The 19678-nt window shown below is 30.7% G+C and overlaps 2 protein-coding genes and 2 long non-coding RNA genes across 11 annotated transcripts; all 4 read right to left on the bottom strand.

Annotated features, from left to right (window-relative positions):
* Positions 1 to 587: 587 nt before the first annotated feature.
* Positions 588 to 5489, bottom strand: LOC129915662 (proline-, glutamic acid- and leucine-rich protein 1). The gene is made up of 8 exons (XM_055995314.1): positions 5264 to 5489; positions 4985 to 5201; positions 4405 to 4924; positions 4162 to 4344; positions 2128 to 2235; positions 1920 to 2064; positions 1634 to 1864; positions 588 to 1574 (listed from the first exon to the last, which is right to left on the bottom strand). Exons 1-8 carry the CDS (start codon positions 5366 to 5368, stop codon positions 639 to 641), a joined length of 2445 nt encoding a protein of 814 aa, XP_055851289.1. The 5' UTR covers positions 5369 to 5489; the 3' UTR covers positions 588 to 638.
* A 3044-nt stretch (positions 5490 to 8533) lies between these two features.
* On the bottom strand, positions 8534 to 9674 carry LOC129915674 (uncharacterized). 7 transcript variants are annotated; one of them, XR_008772343.1, is made up of 4 exons: positions 9329 to 9379; positions 9224 to 9257; positions 8784 to 9135; positions 8534 to 8723 (listed from the first exon to the last, which is right to left on the bottom strand). It is a non-coding gene; the product is annotated as an uncharacterized LOC129915674 (long non-coding RNA). The 7 variants fall into 7 exon arrangements; XR_008772347.1 differs by lacking the exons at positions 9224 to 9257; positions 9329 to 9379 and adding an exon at positions 9507 to 9674; XR_008772345.1 differs by lacking the exon at positions 9224 to 9257 and having other exon boundaries at positions 9329 to 9449.
* Positions 9675 to 11160: 1486 nt separating this feature from the next.
* LOC129915675 (uncharacterized) lies at positions 11161 to 11990 on the bottom strand. The gene is made up of 2 exons (XR_008772348.1): positions 11654 to 11990; positions 11161 to 11572 (listed from the first exon to the last, which is right to left on the bottom strand). It is a non-coding gene; the product is annotated as an uncharacterized LOC129915675 (long non-coding RNA).
* A 728-nt stretch (positions 11991 to 12718) lies between these two features.
* Positions 12719 to 18736, bottom strand: LOC129915658 (paramyosin-like). 2 transcript variants are annotated; one of them, XR_008772340.1, is made up of 8 exons: positions 18434 to 18736; positions 17485 to 18369; positions 15621 to 15776; positions 13435 to 15208; positions 13246 to 13357; positions 13154 to 13190; positions 12931 to 13080; positions 12719 to 12856 (listed from the first exon to the last, which is right to left on the bottom strand). XR_008772340.1 is itself a non-coding variant. In XM_055995307.1 (7 exons), exons 1-7 carry the CDS (start codon positions 18617 to 18619, stop codon positions 12997 to 12999), a joined length of 3234 nt encoding a protein of 1077 aa, XP_055851282.1. In that variant the 5' UTR covers positions 18620 to 18736; the 3' UTR covers positions 12888 to 12996. The 2 variants fall into 2 exon arrangements, 1 of the variants encoding a protein (XP_055851282.1); XM_055995307.1 differs by lacking the exon at positions 12719 to 12856 and having other exon boundaries at positions 12888 to 13080.
* Positions 18737 to 19678: the final 942 nt, after the last annotated feature.

The following is a 19678-nucleotide window of genomic DNA, read 5'->3' as shown; positions in this document are numbered from 1 at the left end:
ATTTCTGGACTTTTTTGGCATTCTCCATCATCGTAATATCATGTCTGATTGTTATCTCGAGTTCGATTTTTAACGCAAGTAAAATATAAAAATACAAACTAAAAAATTACGTACACGCCGTAGTGATCATGGTTCTTAATAAATTTGTTTATTTACTCTTTGTCAATATAGAAATGTTAACCAGTTGTACAATTTAAACACAAATTTCTATTCAGTCATATCTATGAAAATATTTCATAGTCATGATTAGAATAATCAATTTCGGATTTGTTTTTTTTTTTTTTTTGGGACCTAAACAAATTGTACGTACATAGTAGACCCTTATCAAGTTAGAAACTTTTGCCAGAGGGATGGTTACTCACTATTAATTTTTCGGGAATAAAAAATGTGGAAACTATTTCCAGGGAAGGTTGTATTCGCGTTAATGTTTCGTTTATAACTACAATAGCTCGAATCAGAAGGTCAGCCCTTTAAACTGTCAACGACATAACCACGACTATCTAAAAATATGTTTTCCGGGGAAAATAAAAAAAATTATAAAAAATATTTAATTGAATATTTTAACCAAAAAAAAATTTCAGAATATATTTTCAAAAACAAAATCAATAATTCTTCGTCCAAAAACACAATACAAAAACTTAGTTTAATTCATCAACAAATGTAGCAGCGATATCCTCAAAGCATGCTTCACTGTCATCATTTTGTTTTTCTTCTCCTTCCTTATTACTATCCACTGGAGTAGTTTCTTCCAATCTTGGTTTCTTAGGTGATGATGCTTCATTTTCATTATCATTCACACTATTTTCACCAACTTTATTGGCTACTTCCGAAACCTTTTCTGTGACTGGTACTTCTTCAATATCATCATCTTCATCTTCTTCGACTCGTAAATTCATTTCAGGTGATTTTGGCATTTCAATATTTTCTTCTGTAATCTGTTTATTTTGTTTTTCTGGAATATATTCTACAGAGTCATTTGATGAATCTAAGTGAATTGATGCATCTTTGGCAAAACTTTCATCTGCAGTCAAATCTACCGAAACTGTTTGAATTTCACTATTTGGAGTTTTAAATTCAGGTTTTTTTGAAGATTCTGGTGCAATTGGAGCACTTAAATCTACCATTTCTTCGTCTTCTATTGCTGGAGTTGGTTCATTTTCTTCATCCTCTGATGACTCATCTTCTTCGTCATCTTCATCATCATCTCCATTAATCATTGGATCTTCAGTTAGTAATTTTTCCTTGCCTACTTTTAGGAATGCATTTTTAATTTCACGAATATCTGGTGGAAATATTAAACTCTCCTTTTGTGGATGAATTATCTTCTCGATGTAGTTTAAGAACATTGAACAAGTTTCACGAACTTTTACATTTGAATCGCCAATGTGAGCAGTTTTTAGAAGACTTATTGTAATTTGCGTTGGTGGTGGACAAAGGTGATGTGGAGAAAGGATGAGTGAATACAAGACGTTGTATACTTCTAGGCGACATAGATAATTGTTGTAAAGATGCTCCCTTTTCAATGTTGCATTAGAAAGTGAAAGGCAAATGCCAACGATTTTAAGATGTGTAGACTGAAAAAACAAAGAGATGAATAACAATTAAAAGATTTAATTTTATTTTCAGGTTTTACCTTGACAACTGTTGGTTTTAAGAAACATCCAGCAGACAGAAAGACACTACGAAGACATTGAAGAGCTGCTATACATAGTTTTTGATTGCCCTCATCGCTAAGAATTTGTTTTTTGGCCTGTGAATCACTTGGGTTAGAGTGAGTTTGAGCCAAATTTGACTGTTCGTTTTGGGCCTTATGCAATTGACGACGAGCCTTCTTCGACATGTGCTTCTTTGCACCACTAAGAACCTAGAGAAGCAAAATATTTTTCTTTTCTAAATTCATGAGTCACATCATATCTTACCTTGAGTGTAAAAGCATTTTCATAAGGAGTAATATCAAAGTTAATTTCTTCGATAATGTTATCGGCAATTATTTCACATCTGCTACCATGTTTCATTGTGTTACACCACAGACTAAGAGCTTTGTAAGCAGAAGATCTTAGAGATCTGAGAAAACGGTTTAAATGTAAAAGTATGATATTATAGGAAATTGGCAAAGTTGTAACTTACGTGTATGGTTTTTGATGGCCATTGGATTTTTTAGAAGATGTCCATTTGAGAGTATCGAGGATGACTCCTAAGATGGAAGTGTGGTACATGGCCAAATGTGATTTCAAGCTAAAATTAAGAATATTAAATGGATAAGATTTCTAATTATGTTTCAAACTACGAATAGAGTGCCTTATGAACTGAACTTAATATATAAAACACAATTAAATATTTATATGATTTACGTAGAAAAGTTTAAAAAAAATACAATCGACTGGAAAATGGTCGATTTTTGCCAATTTTTCTGGTTGTTAAAATGTTGCCTTTTTGAAGACTTTTTGAAATCTGGACGTATGAAAAGGTAGATCCAAATTTAATTTTACATTTTGGGATAGGTGCGAGGTTTATGCAAAGTCTAAATTGGATCTAAAGAATCTTTTGAATATAAAGAAACTTTGAGCACGCCCAACCTTTTACATTCCTATAGTACGCCCAAGCAGGGGGGTTGCTTACCCAAACCTACTTCATTGGGTCATATGCATAAAAAAGTAAATGTTGAAAAATTGTAAAGTATGAACGTTTTTTATCTACATTTTGTGCTTATCAAACCTAGTTTATACTTGTTAATTTCATATTGCTAGTATTTACTGTTTGTTATGCATACAGGCCATTGTTTAATTTCCATTTGGCACAGTCGATGTTATGGTGAATCTATATTTTTGTAAAACATGTCAACCAGCGCATACTTTATGGTATTCTCTTATCAAGAAAAGTGACCGAGAAACGTTTTAATCGAAAGAAACTTCATATAAAAAAAAACGATTTTCAATTTTATATTTCTTTAATTTTGAAATTTTTCAAATTCTTCTGAAAACTACAATAAAAAAAAAATAACGCAAAAAAATATGCAAAACCCCTTTCATAGGTCAGTTTTAAATATTTTTAGAATTTATTAATTTACATAGACATTAGCTCGACACATTTACCTATTGAACACACAAATCAACGCTCTATCACTTCTGGTTTAGAAAACAAAGGTTTTGACCTTGCCGAAACTTGGAGTTAATTGTTTGTTTATTGGAGTCTATTTAAGGATGATACTTTGCCAGTTAGTCTAAGGTAAGTCCTGAATCTTTTTGGATTACGTGTTTCGTGCTAAGATTTACTACTTTGGATTTTGCTGTATTGCTCACCATTTCAATGCACTGGTTAGTTTTTTTTTCTCTAAATACATCGGTTTAATGCCCATTTATACAATTTTGGACAGTGCCGATTTAAGGTAATATAAGAAACAATAATTTAAAAAACCGTTTACTATAAAAAAAAAAACATGAAAAATAAATTTTTGGAAGCTTGAAACAGAAAAAAATAAAGGTAGTGCTATTTCAATGTAAGATTTTAAAGTAGATTGTTTCAATAAATGTTTATGTAGAAGAACGGTAAGCTTCTTTGAAAAGTGGAAAACCTTGAATATGATGACGTTAAAAATATTTAACTTTTTATTAAAATTGTGTAAGCAATGATTTTTTCGTGTTCACAGAACAGAAGCGATTTCCATTAATTATTTATTTTAAATTTTCAAAGTCAAAAAATTAATAAAAATAATGGAGATCACACCTTTTCATATTTTGAATGTGTCCCTTTTTCTACAATAAGCGCCTTTTTTCGGCCTGACATTTTTTAATGCGGTAGTTCTGAGATTATTATTATCTAAACTCTCAGCATTAAGCCTTTTCGCCAGTTAACTTTTGGTTTTTATAAAGTGCCTGGGCTAAAAGCTTTATCTTCTTCAAAATATTTAAGGATATAATCTTTCTTAAAAAAAAGTGTGTTAAAATCACCATTTGGCTCTCACGCCCCTATACACTTTTTTTTTTTTAGTTATATTCTAACTAAATCTAATTAAATAAAATTAATTTATGATGGTTAGCTAGGACATTTTGCAATGACGACGTGTAAACGTATAATTATTTTTGTTTTTTTTTTTGATTCAATAACAATTTAAAAAAAAAAACTACTTTTTTGTTGAACTATCGTAAATGTTTTTTTACTTACGTTAGAATTGTTGCTTCTAATAACTCCCACAAATGCATTTGCATTTTCGGCAACAATGTTCCAATTGCTAAATTATCAGATATTTGATTTCTCTGCAACATCAAACAAGTAACGCCCAATCCTCGTGTAATAAGATTAAGAATTTTCTTTGGAGCTATTGCCTTTGGAACTGGATAGGGTTGACTGAAATATCAATAATTTTAATAAAAATCAAAAACTCATTTTACGAACAAAACAACTTACCGTAATGCTGCAATCAAATATCTAATCAAATTCCTAAATCTAATATAGATTTGCATTGCTCTCTTAACTGGTTCATCACTCAATACCAGCGGGGCAATATTAAGTTGTTCCTTCTCAACAAAATCATCATACAATTCAGTACAATTAGCAAATGCCGAATCCATTAAACTATGAAGACTTCCGAGAAGTTTCATTTGATAATTTTGCCAAGCAGCTTTTTGGCTGATTCCTTGAACACCACCACCACGAACTTGTTGCAGCAAATGAAGACATTTTCCACTCAACAAAGACAAATTTTCATCTGTAGTATCAGTGAATTTGAGAAGAAACTTTTCTATTGACCCACGTGATGGACCACTTGGCCCTGGATGAAGACGCAAACAAGTTTCTATACATTCCAAAGCCGATTGGTAAGCTAATGGTATTACTGAACTCAGAGAATCGTAGATTTTATTAAGGAAATTACTAATAAACGCTTTGGAGAGATCGGGAATGTCAACACTTTTTATCGCAAGGGTTTCTTTAAGAGATAAGGAATAATGAAAATTTGATTTTACTAGTTTTGTTAGGAAAAACTTACTCAGTACAACATAGACTAGTTCGCCAACACTCTCCAATTCTTTAGGATTGCAGGCTTTCAGAGCCAAAGTCAACCAGAGATGACCTTTCTGCTCCAATGCTTCAACTGGGCACTGATCAAGATAGCATTTTAGAAGAACTAAACCTTCATGACGAGTCGCTGGCTTACTTAGCACAGAAGTTATATGTTGGACGATAGAATCGTTGCCACTTGTTCCCTATGAAGAAGGTTTTTTCATTCATAAATGAAGATCTGGAAAATTACCGACTATGTACTTACTTTTAATCGAAAACATTGGTGTTCCTTAAGTGAATTTAAATAAATATCAAGACTTTCACCATCAGTCCTGGTAATGCCTTGGAAAATGTTTAATATTCCGTCCATTTATTGAAAGATTTTTATAATTCTTTTTGTCCGTCCGGCGATTTCCAAACTTGAATTTGTGTTTTTGTTGTTTGTTGAACTGACATTTCGCTAACATGTGCTCATTTAACGTAACGTTAAATGTAACGTAAAGTTAAACTATTTTGGTCTAATCTAGTACTTTTTAATGTCGAATTCCTTTCAATTTTTTGAATCGCCTCAAAAAAATCGAATTTTTGATGTTAAAAAGGAACATGAAAACAGACCGAATTCTTTTTGCGATTGTATGTGTGTCATTTGACAACAATTTTTACACGAACGTCAAGCTGAAACCAAAACAATTTCTGCAAAATAAAACCAGAGATTCCTTTGATCAATAATTTTATTTATTTTCTTCGGTAATATAGATTTATTTTAATCAGAATCAAAGGGAAATTGCAGTTGTTATTAAAATCTGAGTGAAGATTAGGTAGAAGGTTATTATTTTGGCGGTATGCTGTGGTTTTACAGAGAAAAAATTTTCTGACGACAATTACGAGAAGAAAAGTCACAGTAATTTGACTTTTTCACAAGAACTATGCCAGGAAAAAATATATTTTGATCGCACATTGTTTTTTTTTTTTTTTTTATTTATTTCATATTTTTCCGCAATAAAAATACGATATTCAATTAAAATTTACTCTTTATTTGAAGTTGGTGTTCTCAAATAAACAAACAATACGAAGAAAACTTTCAGCTTGACGTTTGAGAAATGTCAAATGTTCCAAGTGTGTGTGCAAATCCGTGTAAATCTCTCAAAAAAGAGGGATTAAAAAAAATTCGAATTCTGCTTCGTTTGAGGCGAATTTTTTTTCTATGGAACATGATTTTCAGAAAAAATTCGCTTCGAGATCGCCAAAAATTCGATTTTTCAATTGAAAGTAATGTCGAATTCCTTTCAATTGAAAAATCGAATTTTTGGCGATCTCGAAGCGAATTTTTTCTGAAAATCATGTTCCATAGAAAAAAAATTCGCCTCAAACGAAGCAGAATTCGAATTTTTTTTAATCCCTCTTTTTTGAGAGATTTACACGGATTTGCACACACACTTGGAACATTTGACATTTCTCAAACGTCAAGCTGAAAGTTTTCTTCGTATTGTTTGTTTATTTGAGAACACCAACTTCAAATAAAGAGTAAATTTTAATTGAATATCGTATTTTTATTGCGGAAAAATATGAAATAAATAAAAAAAAAAAAAAAAACAATGTGCGATCAAAATATATTTTTTCCTGGCATAGTTCTTGTGAAAAAGTCAAATTACTGTGACTTTTCTTCTCGTAATTGTCGTCAGAAAATTTTTTCTCTGTAAAACCACAGCATACCGCCGCAGAATTCGAATTTTTTGTAATCCCTCTTTTTTGAAAGATTTACACGGATTTGCACACACACTTGGAACATTTGACATTTCTTAAACGTCAAGCTGAAAGTTTTCTTCTTGTTGTTTGGGGGTTTGGAAGTAACCGTGGCCGAAGGCAGTCGTGGCCGAAGGCAGTCGCAGCTCTTGGAGCTAGTAAAAGTTTAACGTAAAGTTATATTATCTGGACGAGTTACTAATGGGTCTGTGGGATTGCCCCAACCCATTCGTATGTCCAACAAACACGTGTGACTTATAAGTCAACACCAGCAATAGATAATTAGCCACAGCTAATTAATTCAAATAGTGATGGAGATCCGGACGAGTCACTTACGGGTCTGCGGGATGCCCCAACCCGTTCGTGTGTCCTGCAAAGAACGTGCGACTTTGAAGTCGACATAAATCATCAACAGCAACAGACAATTAGCCACAGCTAATAATAACACAAAAAGTGACTAGGATGGATAATTACATCGCCATAAAACAGGGAAACTAGTATGTACAAAAAGTTAAACTGTGCTAACAGTACAACATAACACACCACAACAGTAAATAGCGGCATTTCATCGCACGCTATATCCATACAAGTAAGCGGTACGAATCATAACGGCGCATCGAAACACCTGATGCTAAAACTGAAAGCATATTCCCTAGTACATCTAAAATACTTTAAAACATATTCGCCAGTTAATTGATTTAATTTCATCTAAATTGAATGTTTTATTGTTTGCTACAATGTGATTTTACTTGTATGTTTAATGTATATATGGCGCTCTCGCTTCATAAACTCAAAAGAAACAAAAAAGAAAAGAAACGAAAAAAAAATAAAAATCTCAAGCAATATGTTAGATATTAAGCATATCACTGCACTGGCCAGTTTTCGTATATATGTAGTTTTAAGATAGGTTAAGTTTATTGTATATATGTATTCGTGACTACCGTCACAAACAAATTCAACTAAATGCTTATGAGCAAAAGCAGTCCAACCATATATTTAGTTTTATATAAATACTGACAGCCACGAGGCTTTACAAAAAAAATACTCGAAAAAGAAGGCAATACTTTATAGCCACTTTAGTACAATAAAAGCTATTGTTAGAATAAGATATAAAATGTAACCTAACTTTGAAGACTCAATAAAATTCAATTCAATTCAAAATTCTTGTTGTTTGACCTCGAAAAACACATCGGGGTCATAAACGACTATTACAACACCTGGGGTATCAAGCTGAATGTCCCAAAATCAGAACTGATTTGCATCAGAAACGCGAGTGGTAAAGGTCCAATTGGAGTAGTAAGGGAAAGCAAACATCTCACACTAAACGTCAACGGTTGCCCAATCCAAGTTCAAAACAAGTTGAAATATTTAGGAATCAACTTCAACAATCTATTTAAATTTAATTATCATGCTAAACTCACCATTGAAAAGACCAGAAAAGTCTCTAACATGCTGATGCCCTTTTTCAGGCACAGAGCCTTAAACAAAAAATCCAAACTACTGTTTTATAAAACATTAGTTAGACCAGTAATGACATACGGGTTTCCAATATGGTTTACCATCTCTCCCTCGGTAGCCCAAAATATGGAAATCCTTGAAAGAAAACTTCTTAGGCTCTGTGCTGGTAAAAACTTTGAGACCCGGACCAAAAGATTCTCAAATAACTTTATTTACAGCGACACAAATACTGTCCCGCTGATGAGATACGTCTCGCTTCTCATGAAAAAAACAATTTCAAACTTTGAACAATCCGAAAACGACTTAATAATACATTCCTTAGCATCCTAGACTGGGTCCTCTTGGGACGGCGTTGGTTATCTGTCACCACTCGGAATACTCTCAGTGGATCTTGACGCTCCAGTGTTAGAACCTTTAGAGTTCTATAACAGGGCCATCCCAAATCAAAATCGCGGATAATTATCCATTCGCCACTTGCGTCCCGCGATTCACTACAGTGTACGTTGGGGGAACCCCTTTTCTACCTATAAAATTATTAAAAATAAGTTACCAAAATTCTCTAAAGATTGGCCGACAGTACTTACTTAAAAATACTAGAATAAGTATCATTTAGTTATCTTCTAATTGAAATAAAATACAATTCAAGTATTTATCAAACAATATATAACAGGTATTATTATAAAATAAATAATTACAAAATCACCAATGTAAAAGACAATTAAATGAACAACAAATCAAAAGTAAAAATATTTTATAAAACAAATAATTGTAATAATCAATGTTATCTGTCATTCATTATCTTCATTAATGAAGTTTCTTTTTTTTTCTTTTGTAACACCCTCTGTGTATCTATGTTTATCTCGTCTCGTACACAACAATCGAAGTATAAATGTGTTCCCCGATAAATGCCTTTTTCCTCCATGTTAATAATATTCACTAAAAAGGGAAAAAAAAAAAAAAACAAATAAATAATGAATCTAAGGGCGTACTCGCTCTTATAAACGAAAATGTTAACCTAACATACAATGTATTCACAAGAATCTGACTGAGCTCTCGCTCTAACAAAAAAAAAAAAAGAAAATGTATATTTGTATTCCGTACATACTATGTATATTCGTATCTCACAAACCTAACAAATGTTCAAGGCATTCTATCGTAGGGTTAGTTTGTAAGGTATCTGTAGTTTTTTTTATTGTATATATGTATCCTAGTTTATAAGAGGGTGACAAAACGTCACACAGTTAACGTAAACAAAACTCTCTGTCATGAGCAAGAGTAGAAAAAAAAAAGAAAAACATTTTACTGACCGCCATGAGGCAAACATTGTATTCATTTTCATTACAAAGCAACTGAAAGAGCAGGCAATACATTATAGCCGCCAGTTTAACTTAAGTAAAGTAGTAAAGAATTGTTATTTTTAGACTAAGACAGCAACTGTAACCTAAAAGACTCAATAAAGAAATTCAATTCAAAAAAATTCTTGTTGTTTGTTTATTTGAGAACACCAACTTCAAATAAAGAGTAAATTTTAATTGAATATTGTATTTTTATTGCGGAAAAATATGAAATAAATAAAAAGAAATCAATGTGCGATCAAAATATATTTTTTCCTGGCATAGTTCTTGTGAAAAAGTCAAATTACTGTGACTTTTCTTCTCGTAATTGTCGTCAGAAAATTTTTTCTCTGTAAAACCACAGCATACCGCCAAAATAATAACCTTCTACCTAATCTTCACTCAGATTTTAATAACAACTGCAATTTCCCTTTGATTCTGATTAAAATAAATTTATATTACCGAAGAAAATAAACAATATTATTGATCAAAGGAATCTCTGGTTTTATTTTGCAGAAATTGTTTTGGTTTCAGCTTGACGTTCGTGTAAAAATTGTTGTCAAATGACACACATACAATCGCAAAAAAGAATTCGGTCTGTTTTCATGTTCCTTTTTAACACCAAAAATTCAATTTTTTTGAGGCGATTCAAAAAATTGAAAGGAATTCGACATAATTCGACATAAGTGAATCGTACCTAATAAAAGAAGTCGTTATTTTTGAATATGAAAGTATGAATCAAATCGATACAAAAAAGTTAAATACATACTTGAGTTTTAGAGAAATGATTAAAATTTGTTTGCAATTTGGACATCAGCCAAGTTAAAGAAAAATATAGCTTAAATTGTCTTGTCCTGATACTGTTCGTAGTGCCGTTGTTTGCATTTTTTTTAAATAAAATGTATGGATAGTTGAATGAATCTTTTTGATTCTTGTCATGCCAAATGTAATACTTAAACCGAATTTCATAGTGTTACTTTACATGAAAAATCGCTTACTACTCATGAGTCTTGTCGTGAGAAACTTGTCACTTCCATTAAATATACTAAGGTAGTTTCTTGATTTGTATTAATTAGACTAATGAATCCTCGGTGCCAATTTTAAAAAGTGCTTGTACCAATATTATAAACAAGTTTATGTCTATATTTTGCATTGTTCCATTCTGAGGCCAACTGAATGCTGAATGGTGTTTTTGCATTTGCTTGTACGAGTTTTTAGATCTACCTTTCTTCTTAAATAAATACAAACTTTTTAATATTTTTCAAAAGTTGAAATTATAAAGCCTGAACTACATCAAAACACAAAGTGAAAAAAGTACAAAAAAGTAAACAAAGTTCAAAATATAAAAATCACATGTATATTTACCTGACATCTATTGGAAAAAAATTAACTAAACAAGCTCTTTTGTTTTTGAAGTTTTGTAATTTCAAATAAAAAAAATCTGAAAAAGTAAACAAATTACAGTAGATTTCATCTAATTCGAATTTTTTCAGGACACCAAAATTAGTTCCAGTTAGATGGAAATTTAAGTTAGGAATCTTGTTCTTGTTAGAGGGAAATTCAACCTAAAGGAAGTACGTCTTCGAGGGAATCGACTGTATATTTGAAAAAAAAAACTTCATTATAATAAGTTGCGAACCAAAATCGAAATATTTTTATTTTAATGCAGAAATTATTTAACATATAAAAATAATTTCTAAGGAATACGGTCTAAACATACATTTTACAACTGTCAAAAAATTGCATTTAAATATAGTGTTCGCTCTTGAAAATACGACGAAAACTAACCCAAGAAGCGTTGAGCTATTTGTTGGGCAATAAGTTGCTTCTGTTTCGAAGTAATTTCGCATTTTGTCGCAAATTGTTGGAATTTTCTGAATGATTGTTATCAAATTACTTTCTTCAATCTTCGTTACTTGCTTCTGGAAAATTAAGTTTCGTCAAAATGTTTAAAAATTTCGATTGAATAGACCATTTCAAGGTTTTTAAGGATCCATTCTTCAAACACGTGGTCAATTTAAATAGAATCTTTGAAAAATCTATAAAGAAATCAATGTCAAATAATTTATTTAGGTATACAAATATTCTAAAACATTTAAAATGGTAAATTTTTTACTTACGGCATTGTTTTCTAAGCTTTTGTATAAATTTAGCTCATAATTTTTAGATATTAGTTTGAAATTACATTTATTTGTCAAAAGAGCTTTTCTTCGAAAATGACAGGAACTATGTGATCGCAGAGCTACCTTACGGAAAGGATATACAATTTTGTTTGAGTGTATTTGTTTTTGAAACTTTGTGAAAATTGAAAGCTTGTTCATGTTCAAGCTTTTTGACTCGAATACTTTTTAAAAATGAAAGAGAGATATACAAATAAGTTACTAGGGGGAACAAGAAAAAACATCGTGTTTACTTTTTTGTACTTTTCTGACTTTGTGTTTTGATGTAGTTCAGGCTTAAATCATCAACCTGTTTTCAAAAAATTGATTTTTTGAAAAAAAAAGTGAAAATTTTTTTGTACTATATTCAACAAAGAAGGTGTTTTTGAATTTATACTTCCTTTCTGGCATTGTACCCAGAGAAAATTTACTTTTTGAATTTCATAAACACATAAAAGTGACTTTATATTAGTTTGGTTCTCACATGCAGTACCGAATTTGAATTTGTTCCCACTATTAGTGTAATTATTTCTCATACGATATAATTACTCAAAGTAATGTGTAGGTACTTTTCTAATTTAACTGTAGTACTTTTTTAAAATAAACATTTTTTATCGCTTTATCAGCTTACTCGTACATCTACATACATTATTCACACATAAAAATTATAATTAACACATATTTTTAATATTCCCCTAAAAATACAACCAAACAACTAGTGACATATCTTGGAGAAATGTTTTAAAGAGAATCACCCATATTGCGATCAACAATTATCATTTGATAGTATTGATAAATTTAATAATACTTAAATTTGGTATTTTAAACTCTAATTTATGGGAAAACTGTTCAACTTTTTTATACAATTTTGCAATTCGTTTTCTCTCTTTTTCAAAACTTTTTTTGATTATGAGATATCATGTTTTAATTTGTATCAATTTTATCAATATTGATAGTTTTATATCGCAGAAAGGGTGTATAACTCCCAGATTTTCTTTCTGTTTTTTATTTTTGTTCGTTTAAACAAAATCATTCAATTTGAGTCCTTCTCCCAAAAAAATTATTACGGGAGTTTATTGTGCCTTATCCCAAATAGTCGAAATTAGAACCTGTTTTGTGGCAAATAGAATCACTTAGAAACAGCTCAGTGGTTTTTCAATGCTCCTATAAGTTTAAAATTAAAAAAAATTCAAAGTTCAAGATATTTGAATAGAACGAAATTATTCAAATCCATTTACATTTGTATTTGTTTTATAATCAAATATAGAAAAATACAAAATAAAATGTTTTCCAACATTTCAATATCAACATCTATCCTTGGTTGGAATTTGAAATTCTTCCTCTTTTATTTTATAAGAAACACGAGAAGATTTTGGTCTTGAACAACTCTGTTAAAAAAGTTTTAAAGTCATTAATTTCAATTATAATAGTTAAAAAGCCTATTATAATATTCTATGGTACCTTTCTAGCCGCAAGACTGATTTGTTTAGGCATAGCTCTAAAATATTAATTTCGTTAAAACATATTTACCTAGCTTCATTTAATTATTTTACCTCAATGTATCAGGATCAGATTGCTCAAGTTCAGAAACACATGTTTCTTTTTCTTCTTTACTTTTTCGCAGATCTTCTCTTGCACTTTGAATTTCACGTTCTAAATTTAACACTATAATATGGTTAAAATAAATACATTAATATTTCAATTTTACGGTGGATTGATCTTCGATTTGAACATTTACTTACTTTTTTCTAAAAGCATCTTATTCTCCATCGGAATAATAGGAACTTCACAAATTTTTCCAGAGCATTTGCAACACAAAAGTTCCCTATGTGAACTACTTGTACTTGAAGATAGACAATCAGGTTTAAGTCTTAAAGCAGCTTCAGACATTCTTTGATGCAAATACACAAGATCCTTATATGTTAAACAATAAATACCGTATTCTAAAATTCTCTTGCAAATTTCTTGAAGTTTTGTAAGTTTCTTGAAATTTTTCTCAGAACGCCACTTACATATTTCTAAAGCGAAATTATCAAGAACCGAACGCATTTCTTTTTCAAAATCAGCAGTTGATGTGGTTTGAACTTTTGATGTAAGTTTTGTGAGGGAACTTTTAAGAAGTTCATTCGACATTCGATGACCTTCGATTTCTTTCTCATAGTAAATACGTTCAGCGTTACGTGTAGCCTCGTGAAGTTTTTGAAGTTGTGTTAACTTTGTAGAGCTTTTCTTTCCTCTCGACGATGAGGGTTGTGCCAAAGCATCAGACGTTTTTGAGACAGTTTTTCGTTTGGAATCTTCTGTCTCCAATTCGTTTGACCCCTTGTCAACAGCCCTAAAAGTGTCATCATTGGTAACTTTCACTGGTTTCGGTGAACTACGTATTTGTTTGGATTCGGCCAGTTCAGTAGCTTTAACTAGCTTTGGTGAACTAAGTTCTTTTTTGGGTTCGACTAGTTCACTAGTTTTCATTGGCTTCGGTGAACTAATATCTTTTTTGGATTCGACTAGTTCTCTAGCTTTCACTGCTTCTTTTGCCATTTCCTTGGCTTGTTCCAAGTCTTTTTTCATATTGTCCATAGCTGTTTTCTGTGAAGTAAGGATCTCTTTGGAATCATCTAGTTCTTTTTGTAAAAGCTTATTCTGATTTTCGCAGCTTTTATTCTTCTTCGTCTTATCTTCTAATAACTTTTTAAGATCATCTATTTCCTGTTTATACTTCTCTGAATAATCAACAGCGTCCAGGACCGATTCGAGATTTTCATTCCGGTCCTGGACGTTGCTGATATCCTTTACTAATTTTCCGACTTCTTTAAGACCTGCTTCCGAAGAACACAACAGTTCTGTAGTTTTTTCATCCAATCTTTTGATTTCATCTTGTTGAGCTTTTACTTTATTTTGGCAATATTTCAGGTCATTATTTAAATCTTCGTTTTCAATTAGGAGCTTTCGGTTTTTGTCCTTTTCAGATGTTAATTCCAAATTGAGATTGTTGATCTGGTCAGTGAGCTTTTCCGTCCCAGAGGATTGGTTGATCTTTTCACTTTCTAGATCTTGCAAAAGATCATTAGACTTTTTCTTTAAAAGCTCAATTTCATTCTCGTACTCGGATTTTAAATTAGTTATAAGTTCATTTAGTCGAGAAATTTCTTGTATACAATCCTCATCAGGGTGGACTTCTAGATTCAATTGTTCTAAGCTTTGTTTGACTGCTATGGCAGTCTTTTGTAAGCTTTCTCTGAGCTCTTGATTTTCAATTTCTTTTGTATTTAACATTTCTATGGCTGCCTTTTCTTTTTCTTCGGTCTCACGACGAATGGTTTCCAATTCGGCCATGCTCTCAGCCAAATCTGCTTCAAGCTCTTGTCGCTGTTCGAGTTCTTTGGAGATCTGTTCAAGAGTTGCCCTTGTCGAAGCAGCTAATTCTTCAATATTTTCGCTCTGGGTTTGACTATCTACATCTTGTAAGTTGCGAATATCTACAGCTGCTTTAGTTTGTAGACCTTCGATTACACCCTAACAAAGTTCATAAAAAAAACATTTCAAATAAAACAAAAACATAGCAATTTTGAGAATTATTTTCATTTAATACATCACAAACAAAGTACAATTATAAAGCATTTTTTTAACAAATTGTAAAATTTTTATTTTTTCTTAAAAACGTAAAAACTTGTTCTTGGAAATGGGGGTCCAATTTTACTCGAAATCTCTATAAAAGTTTTCAAATTAGAATTTTTGTAGGAAATTATTTTGTTTTTTTTTTTTTTTTGGTACTCACTAAAACAACTAAGAGAAGCTTTTCACACTGAATCTTATGTTCTGATAACCGCCTTGAATAAAACTATTTATTTTGTACTTTGATAGTGAAATATTAATTCAGAAAAAATGATGTTTTTTTGTAAATATTTTATGAAAAAAATATAATTACCAATAATTGTTGAAATTGCATGTCATATTGTTCGATAGCACAATTCTTTTCACAAAGCTCATTGGACAGTAATTGAATTTGATTTTGAAGTGTTGTGATTGCTTTTAAATCGCAATTGTATCGGCAAATTTCTTCTTTTAGACGTTGATTTTCCTCCTGAAAGAAATTATTTTGGTATGTGTTGAATCAGATCTTTTGAAACTAACACTTAAGATTTGTAGTTACACCTCTATTTAAAATTTTTTTTTTGTATCGATAAACACTTTAAGAGCTAAGTTCTATTTTTAAAAGACACAAATACATAATTTCAATTCTTTATTTTTGTGTGACTTTAATTTTACAATTTTATGAATTAATTTGTTTTTGCTTAAGAATGTTTTGATTCTTTATCTGTTTGAGTCTCATTTAAATTCGTTGAGCTTGAAACGGTTTTTTACTTGAAATTAATTTTTCATTTTATTTTTACATTATTTATTATAATAATAAAAACTTAAAAAATACTTTTATCAGAAAAGAAAAACAATTTCCTTGGGAGACGGACAGAATCCCGAAATCCAAAATCCAGAAAGCCCAAAATCCAGAAAACCCTTACTCCCGAAAACCTACAATCCCGAAAACCCAAAATCCCGAAAACCAAGAATCTTGAAAAACTAAAATCCCAAAAATAAAACAGAAAAATTAGAAAACTCTTCAAAATTGTGTTTCACTGAAATCTTAACTGAAACATAAAATAAAAACCAATTAAATAACATAATTTAAACATACAATTATTATAAGTTAAATGTTAAAACTCATAACTCTATTGATTTTAGTTCAACGATTTTTCTAACTTAACTCAATCACAACAAAACACTGCTGAAAGCACAGTATGAACTTGAAATTATGTAAAAAGAGATATTAACAGAATCATTCACTTATATTGTTTTTTTACGTGTTAACACCTTAATTTAACACTTAGGATTGTTTTCGTAATCGAAATCCCAAAAAATTATATAAAATTAAAAATTTTGAGCAAATTTTTCATTTTATATAATTTTTCGGTATTTTGGGATCCCATTCGGGATTCTGGATTTTCAGGATTCTGGGTTTTCGGGATTCTGGGTTTTCGGGTTTTTAGGTTTTCGGGATTTTGGGTTTTCGAGATTTTAGGTTTTCGGGATTTTGGTTTTTTCGGGATTTTGACCCCAATCCAATTTCCTCAACAAAAATCCCTTAAAGATCTTTTCCTAGAGAAATATGTTTTGCCAATTTTGCATAAACACTTTTTTATAGTTTTTGCCTGCCCAAAAATGTATTTCAAAAAATTGCGTATATTTTTACAATACATTTTTTACAATAGCTGCGTTCCTTTGGCTAATAAAGTTTATAATTATTGCTTATTAAACCAAGGTTATCAAAAAATAAAAATATTGAAATATGTTATTTTAAAACGTTAGTGAAATGTGTTTTTTCTTTGAAATATCTAAAAAAAAAGTTTAATTAGTAGGTAATGGAAAAAAACCATTAAAATTGCCAATATCTTAGGGTGTTTTTTATAAACAAAAGAAGTTTGGTTTTTTTTTACTTAAATGAAAAACTTGTAGCAATCGATGCATATGTATGAATATAACATTATTCAGAGACGTTTTTTTTTTTAAAGCAATGATATAAGTTCTTAAGAAAAACTTATAAATGACACCCTGTGTAAAGAATAAGAGCCCATTCTCAGCTATCTTAAAAACTACTCATGCTTACTGAATTTTTATGTTTGTAGCTTAGCAGTTTCAGAAACCTTAACAAAGCCCCCTATCGACAACTTTATGACATATGTATTTTTAAACAAATAAACGATTTTCTCGAAAACCTGGATATTAAAGTTATGTACCTTCAAACAATCATAAGCTGAACAAACTGCATCTCTTTCTTGTTCTTTGGCCTTAAAGCATTTAATAATTTCTTTGAATTCATATTCAACTTCCTGAATTCTTTCACGAAGGTCGTGAATTTCCTCATCTTTTTGCTTTAGAGCAATACAAGCTTTTTTGCGGAAGCTTTTGAATTGTTCAGAATCATTTTTCCATTCGATAATTTTTCCTTCAACCGAAGCAAAACTTTCGCATTTTTCTTTCAGTGCATTTCGCTCTGCCCTAAGGCTATGTAATTGCTCTTTAGCAACTTGTTGCTGATCCAAGTTTTGGATTCCTCTAGAAACGGTTTGTTTTTTAAGTGCTTTCTCTTCAAAACGTTTTAACTGAGCTAATTCTTTTCGCAACTTGTTAACTTCCTTTTGAAGATAATCAACATCGGTATTCGTTTCTGGCTCAACCGGAATTTTGTCAAGGTCTTTTTTAAGTGAAAGCTTCTCAATCGATCTTCTCAGATATTTGTTTTCAATATTAGTGGCGCTAAAGGCTTTCTCAGTTTTCTTCAAGCCATCTAGCATCTTTAACAATTCATTTTCATCATTTTTATCAATTTTTGATGACATTCGCAGTTGAGAGATTTTTCTCTTGATATCAACAAACAAATCAGGTTGATGGTCATCTCGTAGAGCTGCATTTAAAGCCTTATTTTCTTCTCTGAGAATTTGTAGATTCTCTTGCGATTCTGCAAGTCGAGATTTTAGATCATCCTTTTCCGCATTGATGGAATCAAAAAGATCTTTTTTGTCATGAATTTCATCCTTTCTTGGGAAAACTTCCTCACCTAATTTTTTTGTGCATTGGGTGGATTTTTCATGCAATCCATCTCCATCAGCATCATCGTCATACTAAAAACAATCAGTTATTTTTCAAAGTTCCAACAAGACCTTTAAGCTGCATAAAACAACTTACCAATCTACATGTAACCAAATCAATTAAATACTGGGCTTTTTTTGTGTCACTCCTGCACCATGCTCGCTCATCACGGGTGCTAGCGTAAGTTTTAAGCCTGATTCCTTCAATAGGAAGGCATAATGGTTGAGGGTACTCGTTTAGAAAGGGAACATGTTGAAAGCCTTTTTGTGTTGAAAATGCCATTTTATTAATATTTTAAGGGAAATTAATACAGCTTGGACAAAAAATATGAGAAAAAATACATAAAATTTAAAAACGAAAAAACGGGTAAAAAATTAAAAATGATTTATTTTTAATTTAAAAAAAAAATAAGCAAAGTACATTTTAAATATGATTTTTATTAATTAAGTCATTTTGAGACTATGTATGAATATTTTAACAACTTGTTAATGCTCAACGCAAAACAATTTTTAATAAATGTCTCATTGACACAATCTACACGGATCAGAGTTGTAAAAGATTTGCAATCTTTTTTGAATGCAATTTATGAAGAATTGGATGATAAAAATGCGAATTCAAATTTGCATTCACCTATAATTTTGCGTTCTTTTGATTGCATTCATATTTTGGTTAAGGAAACGAAACCAAACGAGAAGTAGTTCTATAAACTTACGAATCAAAAGTTACAGAAAAACTGAACCCTTTTCTTTCAAAATTTTGAGCTTTTAATCCTTTTGATACAAAAAATATACCATCTTTTCGAAATACTTTTAAAATGCAATCTAAATTCTTTAAACTACTTTAAAACTTTCAGAACTATTTTAATCTATCGACATCACAACCAAAATGAAATGGAACCTATGTCAAACTTCAAAAAAATTGGAAAAGGACTTTCGGAGATTAATAGCGTTTTCGTTTGGGAATTCTTAGAACTGTCCGGGACTGTCCGATCCGGAATGCCAAACGATCAGTGTTGTATACTTTTTTTTGATTCTGAAGTTTGGGTTTCTTTGTATTTGTGAAACATCAAATGCGAACGTCTGATGAAAATTTTGTTTTTTTTATTTTTTTTTATTATTATTAAGTTATCTATTCTTTTTTTGTTTTTTTCACTTTATTTTAATATAGTTTAAAGTTTGTGCATAGTTAAAAATCTAAAAATTGAGAAATGAACAACAAAGAATGACATTTTATTACTTTGACGTCTTAAGTGTGAACATGTGTGCGTGATTCTGGTTTTGATTCTGCCTCAAAATTCAGAATCGATTTTCTCTTCTTTTCAGAATTAGAACTGTCATTGAG

This window comes from Episyrphus balteatus, chromosome 3 (assembly GCF_945859705.1).
Source record: "Episyrphus balteatus chromosome 3, idEpiBalt1.1, whole genome shotgun sequence".
NCBI classification, from domain to species: domain Eukaryota; kingdom Metazoa; phylum Arthropoda; class Insecta; order Diptera; family Syrphidae; genus Episyrphus; species Episyrphus balteatus.
This window is presented reverse-complemented; position numbering and strand designations above follow the sequence as displayed.